Source organism: Coregonus clupeaformis, chromosome 6 (genome assembly GCF_020615455.1).
Source record: "Coregonus clupeaformis isolate EN_2021a chromosome 6, ASM2061545v1, whole genome shotgun sequence".
Taxonomy (NCBI): domain Eukaryota; kingdom Metazoa; phylum Chordata; class Actinopteri; order Salmoniformes; family Salmonidae; genus Coregonus; species Coregonus clupeaformis.
In genome coordinates, this window is record NC_059197.1 from 34,783,966 (window position 1) to 34,791,453 (window position 7,488).

Sequence of the window (7,488 nt, forward strand, 5' to 3'; positions counted from 1 at the left end):
TTTGAGTTGAAATGCTTTTATTTTTAGAATTACTTTAACACAGACTGCAAGAGAAAGCAACAAAAAAAGTTGGGTCTGGTTATTACATTTTTTCTTTTTCTGAGAAATGTTTACAAGAACAGAAACACACTGGAAAAGGTGGATACGGCTTTTGGGCTGGATCAGGCTGCACGATTTTATTCTCCTTTTAAGTGTTAAACCCCCATCTTCTTTTCTTTGTATGGTCGCTCAGAAGATTAATGTGAGCATTTTCCTACCGATGCAATAAAATTCAGAAACTTTTGACACAGCAATTGTGTCTGTTTGTTTACATGTCCTCTGTGTTTGTCTATTCTCTTCTCTCACTCTTTTATATTTTGATACTTTACTGTCTTTCTCTCCAGCTGTCTCACACACACGCTAATGGTTTAGGTATACAACTGCTCTTGCCATTGTATGTACACACCACACACACACACACACACACACACACACACACACACACACACACACACCCCCCCCTCAATGCCTGTGTTATTGTATCTTGCTGTGTGTGGATAATGGGTAGATAATGGGATAATGGAATGTAATTGCTTGTGAAATGAGCAGTAATGGAGATGAGAGATATCACACCTGTGACCATCTAAATCCTCGAAACTGTTACTTTGGAGATTTAATCACACTACGCCCTTTAATCCGGGTCCTTGTACCCCCCATAACCCTCCCTCCTCAACCCCTCCCCTCCGTACTTCTATGGCTGGTTCAGCACAAAACTAAAAACGTATTGTTCACCCTTACTTGTCTTCCTGTGTCAAGCTATTATCCCTAACAGCAACACTCAGGAGGCCTGTTATTTCGGGTCTCAGTGTGTCATCTTGTTTACTCCGTGTCTTCTCTATGATCTCTGGTCATTATAAATACCCTCCCTTAACCTCCACTGGGCCAGATCAGGGGAGGCTGCTGTCAGACCCCGTGCTGGGAGATAGAGACTGGTTGCCTTCCGAAACAGCTCTCAAGCTTGTCTTCACCTGACGGAGAACCCGCTGAGGCTGATGTGTGCTACATAACAAATCTGGGACCATCTTAACAGGGAGGAAGTCCATTACGTTTCCCACACCAGGCTGGATGTACGGACAGGGAGGATTTCTGATCACTGTCTTTACACTCTTGTGACTAATCTGTACGTTTTATCATTATAACTGTGCTGTAGCTTTTCATGTTTTTTACCAGTGTTTAGAAACTGCATTTTGGGGGGAGGTTTTGGTCTGGTCAACTTCCTGCCTGCCTGTGTGTGTCCAGAGGAGCTCCCCCATGTCCCTCTGGGTCACCTGGCTGACACTAGCCGTTCCCCTGCTACTGCCCTGGCTGGTCAGGCACGGGGTAGAGATGGCTCGTGCCACCGTGTGTTCACGATGGGACCGTTCAGTCGGTCTGGATGACCTTGGTCTATCCCAGGAAGGTGATGTGGTGATCGGGGGTGTCTTCCCCATCCATATCCTCCCCCCTGATCCAGACCGGAGCTTCACCCAACCCCCTGAACTGCAGTCCTGTGTCAAGTAAGTTCCTTTGTTTACTTCTGTTCTCTAACTTTTTTTATTGCAGTTTGACCTTTTCTTGCGTTTTTCTTTTCGAAGGTGAAGAGAGATTTTATCTTTGTTTATTCTTTTGATGGAGGTCATTTTTTAACATTTTATTTTGTAACAGCATTTCATTTTAGCAGGGCACTTTTCCTTCATTTGAATCATCTTTCTTTCAAAATGTTTTTCTTTCATGGAAGAGTTGATCTAAATGTTGTTCTCTTCAGAAGATTGAGGGTCACTGGAATGGAAAATAGAACATTTGTCTTTTGTTTTTTACACAGAATCATAAAATAAAAATGAAAAATGAAATGTTAATCGCTTTGCAGTCAATTTCAAATCTGATGTTAACAAATTGTCTGCAAAACAATTAACATTTCATTATAATATTTGTTTTCGTCTAACTTCTCTCCTCAATTCTAACGCGTGTCATCTCCGAGAGAGAGACTGACTTCTCTCCTCAATTCTAATGCGTGTCATCTCAGAGAGAGAGACTGACTTCTCTCCTCAATTCTAATGCGTGTCATCTCAGAGAGAGAGACTGACTTCTCTCCTCAATTCTAATGCGTGTCATCTCAGAGAGAGAGACTGACTTCTCTCCTCAATTCTAATGCGTGTCATCTCAGAGAGAGAGACTGACTTCTCTCCTCAATTCTAATGCGTGTCATCTCAGAGAGAGAGACTGTATTTGCTTAAAGTCCATTGTTTTATCCTCAGATGTTGTTTAGCACAGTGCTCTCTTTATCTGAGTACAATGAGGCACGGCATATTTCTTGTAAATGCAAACACTTAAATAATCTTGCTGTTATAGAGTGTGGTATTTTTCCATTGTCAACTTGATTCTCAGTCTAGATGATAAGATTGATGTTCAACATTAAATCCGTTTTTTAGTGCTGTTTGTTATGTTGAATGTTGTTTCTCCTCATGATCAATCACATTCATCTGCTTACAGGGTTACATCATGCTCAATTACACATGTTGCATTTTGCTCTGTCATATCTCTCTCTCTCTCTCTCTCTCTCTCATCTCACATCCCTGCTGTCAGTTTTCTTGAGGAATCGTTGAGATGGGTGCACGCACTGGTGTTTGCAGTGGACGAGATTAACCGTAACCCCTTCCTGCTGCCGGGGGTCCGGCTGGGCTACCGTATCCTGGACAGCTGTGGTCAGCACCCCTGGAGCCTGCGAGGGGCACTGGCCATGGTGTCAGGGGGGAACATCAGCTGTGAAACCACAGAGCTTTCTAACCTCAAATGTGATTTTTAACCACTAACCTCAACCTAAGCATAACCTTTACCTAAAATGTTAATGTACTGAAAAGTATTTGCCAAATAGCCAGTAATATTGTGGAGATCCTACACTAAATGGATAGCAAATAGCTCATGTATACTACCCTGTCGTTCTGATTATAGAATCATGTTTATTTGTTATGTGTATCCTGTACAGCACGGCCATCTAGTGACTCCCCTGTTCCTCTGATCATTGGTGATTCATCGTCCACTCAGGCCATCATCCTGGCCAGGACCCTGGGGCCGCTCTCTGTACCTATGGTCAGTCTCTCTCTACACAACCAGGAAATACAGTGGCGAGAAACATGATGATGCCATGATGCGATAATTCATCATGTTTCAGATAGCCTAGAATTTACTGAGAAATTAAAAGAGGGTATTTAGTACTTCATTAAAATGTGATTGAAGTTATTGTGTTGATCTGCCCTCAGTCTCTCACTACAACCAGGAAATACATAGCTAGAAATATTGCCATAATGCTTTAATTAATTATAATTCATCTGGTCTGGAATGTAGTGAGAAATGATTGATTTAATGGTGTTGTCCTCAGATCAGTTACCAGGCCACCTGTGGCTGTCTCAGTGACAGACAGGAGTTCCCTAACTTCTTCAGGACCATCCCCAGTGATGTCTACCAGGCCCTCACCATGGCCCGGCTCACCTGGCTCTTCGGATGGACCTGGGTCGGGGCTATCGCTGCAGACAATGACTACGGTCGTCAGGCCATGCAGGTGTTTCTTCATGTTTCTTTATCTTTAAATTGTTTTGTTGGTCGCTGCTCTTCTTTACTGAAGACACTCGTCACATTTATTTATTATTATTTATTTTATTTATTTTTTGCAGGTGTTTCTTTATATTAACTTTGACTTGTGACTTTGACTTTATTAATTCTTGGTCTCTGTTTACAGAAAAACTGAAGAAATGTAGAATTTACATAATACAAAATTGAGAAGAAAATGATATTATTTCTAATACTGGATACTGTTGTATTTTATTTTGAACTTCTACATCGGCTTTACATCAGTATTTTGACTCTTTGTCACGCTCCCTGTGCTTCATATTTGATCCCCAGGTGTTTGAGGAGGCGGTTCGGGGGACGGGGGTGTGCCTTGCGTTCTTTGAGACCCTCAACCGGGTGAACCTGGTGAGGGATGTGGAGCGAGCAGCGGACACGGTCCAGGCCTCGACAGCACGGGTGATCCTGGTCTTCCTCTTGTACACTGACATGGGGGCGTTACTCCTGGAGCTGGAGCGCAGAAACGTGACGGACAGGCAGTTCCTGGCCAGTGAGGCATGGAGCACTAGCGGACAACTCCTACGGAACCCCGCCCTCTTTAACGTCTCTCGGGGCGTTGTGGGTGTGGCTATCCGCAGTGCACCTATGCCTGGCTTTGAGGCCCACCTACGAAGTCTCCACCCCTCTCGTCGTCCCGGAGATGTCCTGTTGAAGGAACTCTGGGAAACTAAGTTTGGGTGTAGCCCTGGAGCAGCAGATGCACACAGCACGTCTCTGCTCCCCTCTCCCCTTCCTCCAACCCCCTCTGTGTCAATATCACACACCCCTCCTCCCACCTCCAGTTCCCCCCGTCCACGCCTGGCCTCCTGCAGTGGGGCAGAGACTCTGGAGGATGTGCAGAGCCCCTTCACAGACACCTCCCAGCTGAGAGTATCCTATAACGTGTACCTGGCTGTGTATGCTGCAGCCCACGCCCTCCACAGCCTGCTGTCCTGCCCCCAGAGAGACAGCCCTACGTGGGGCAGCAGCGTCACCTGCTCCCCTCCTCACAACATCAGCCCAGCGGAGGTACACTGATCTATTGCATGTTCAGTAGACATGATTTGCAAACACTTCAATCAGTTGGGGGGGATTACTTATGCCAATGTAACCTTTCTTTGTTAATTAAATATTCATGTCCACTTAATAGTTGCTATGGGGATATGTTTTGAGTTATTACATCATATTAAGAGTGTAATGGTCATGTTTGTGTCTCCTCTCCTCCAAGTTGTTGCAGCACCTGAACCTGGTTAACTTCACCACTCCACTTGGGGAGCCGTTCTATTTCCGGGGCGCGGACATCCCTGCTGTGTACGAACTTGTGAACTGGCAGGCCACGCCCAAGGGGTTGCTCAAACTTGTCACGATTGGCCGAGTAGAGGGTTCCAATATCCTCATCAACCAATCAGCCATCCAGTGGAACGCAGGGTCTAATATGGTGAGAAATACCATTTTTAAAACATGAACTGAATGGTTTTGTTCAATTGAAATTAATATAATTGCATGTATGGCATTTACAGATGCCTGTGTCAGTGTGCAGTGGGAGCTGTCCCCCAGGCACCCGTGTAGCCAGGAGGAAGGGGGAGCCTGTCTGCTGCTTCGACTGCATCCCCTGTGCTGAGGGGGAGGTCAGCAACACCACAGGTCAGCGAACTGTGATGTGGGGGTATAATATCATTTAATATCAATGAAAGGGAATTCTTAATTAGCTGTGCCATTATTGACCTGATCTCTCTTGAATAATATATTATATCTTAATTAAGACTTATTAGATTGAATAGTAATTATGCTTTTCAATCATCATAGTAATGTGTTCAATCTCTCAGGCTCTCTGCAATGTGACAGCTGTCCTCTGGAGTTTTGGTCCAACGGCAATCGGACCGCCTGCATCCCTCGTCAGTTCGAGTTCCTCTCCTTCAACGACACTATGGGCGTCACCCTGACCACTATTGCCGTGTGCGGCACTGTGGCAACAGCGGCTGTATTTATGCTCTTTGTGTACCACCGCCACACCCCTCTGGTAAGAGCTTTAATGAAGTGTTGAATCCGTTAGGGGATAAAATGGAGAACTCTTCTTCTATGGTGTCATGTACGTCTGACCCTTCTTCTCATTCCAGGTGCGGGCCAACAACTCAGAGCTCAGTTTCCTGCTTCTTCTGTCACTCAAGCTCTGCTTCCTGTGTTCGTTGGTGTTCATTGGGCGTCCGTCTGCGTGGGCGTGTCAGATCCGCCAGGCGGCGTTTGGGGTGATCTTCGTGCTCTGCCTCTCCTGCCTCCTGGTCAAGACCATCGTGGTTCTGGCTGCGTTCCGCTCAGCCAGGCCCGGTGCTGGGCAGCTGATGAGGAGGTTTGGACCCAGTCAGCAGAGAGGGAGTGTCTTCCTCTTTACCAGTGTTCAGGTGAGAGCTTTAACGTTGAAATAACTTAAAGTCACCTAACTGAATTAATCAGTACTTTACTGTATAAGAGTAAATTGTGTTTGTAATTGTGTTTGTAAACGCAGGTGATCATCTGTGCCGTGTGGTTGTCCATAAGTCCTCCCCTGCCTTACCGTGACCTAGGCCTCAAGGGGTCTAAGGTCATCCTGGAGTGTGAAGTGGGCTCTGTGGTCGGTTTCTCTCTGGTGCTGGGGTACATTGGTCTGCTGGCTTCTCTCTGTCTCCTCTTAGCCTTCCTGGCCAGGAAACTCCCTGACAACTTCAACGAGGCCAAGCTCATCACCTTCAGCATGCTGATCTTCTGTGCCGTGTGGGTGGCCTTCGTCCCTGCCTACGTCAGCTCTCCTGGGAAGTACGCAGACGCTGTAGAGATATTCGCCATTCTGGCTTCCAGCTTTGGGCTACTGTTCTGCATCTTCGCTCCAAAGTGTTTCATCATCCTCCTGAGACCAGAGAGAAACACCAAGAAACACATGATGGACAAAGAGAAAGCACCAAGAAACACATGATTTAATATAATATAGTCTTCATTGTGTTTAATTAATCACATTGTAAAAACAGAACAAAGAAAGACATGATACATTGTATAATACCCAAGTTACATACTTTTCAGACAATACCAAAACAAGTTGATGGACACAAACAAACTTTCCTACCCTGCTTGTAATAAGTCAACAGTGAGTCAACACTTAGTACGTCTTCATCTGAATCACTACATGACTCTTCTTTACCATCATCAATAGACTTTAATGACATTCATTTATCACCTGAAAGCCAGCTCTGAAAACACACACACCAAGTAATTTAAATTACATACGTTAATGAAAAGTGTTGTTAAATCCTTTCACAATTTATGAGGTGTGTAATTCTCTTCCCATATGAGGCAGTTTCTGGATATTTTAATTACATATCTTCGTCATATGCTAGGGTTAAATAAAAACAAATTCAAGCAGCTCCTTTGAAGTCAGAATGTTTTATTAAATTAAAAATTGCTTTGATGAATAATTAATTCATGGGTGAATGAGTGTAGGAGCAGAATCATTTAGAAGGAACAGGGATGTTATGCTGTTTTATTCCACATGATGTGATGATTCAATCAAAACGCCTTTTTATGCAGAAAACCACTCATTAGGTGATAACCTACCCCTGGGAGATTAAAGCCACACACATATGCAGATGAAACCAAAAGCCTACTTAACAGCCCAAATAACTAAATAATGTATTATCTGATTGATATTTAATCACAGAACATCAAAATTATAATCAATAGTAGATCACTGCACATCACTAGGGTAATAACAAAATGAAAAAATATTTTTGTAGCCATCAAACTCAAAACATAAAACGTTCGCCTCCTGAGTGGCGCAGCGGTCTAAGGCACTGCATCACAGTGCTAGAGGCGTCACTACAGACGATCCCAGGCTGTGTTGCA

The 7,488-nt window shown here is 44.4% G+C and overlaps 1 protein-coding gene across 1 annotated transcript; it reads left to right on the forward strand.

The window, feature by feature from the left end:
- Positions 1-1,365: 1,365 nt before the first annotated feature.
- Positions 1,366-7,000, forward strand: LOC121568466 (extracellular calcium-sensing receptor-like). Its single transcript, XM_041878999.2, has 10 exons — positions 1,366-1,535; positions 2,602-2,780; positions 3,002-3,105; positions 3,395-3,574; positions 3,916-4,647; positions 4,847-5,056; positions 5,139-5,262; positions 5,445-5,638; positions 5,736-6,017; positions 6,122-7,000. Exons 1-10 carry the CDS (start codon positions 1,366-1,368, stop codon positions 6,563-6,565), a joined length of 2,619 nt encoding a protein of 872 aa, XP_041734933.2. The 3' UTR covers positions 6,566-7,000.
- The last annotated feature ends 488 nt before the right edge of the window (positions 7,001-7,488 follow it).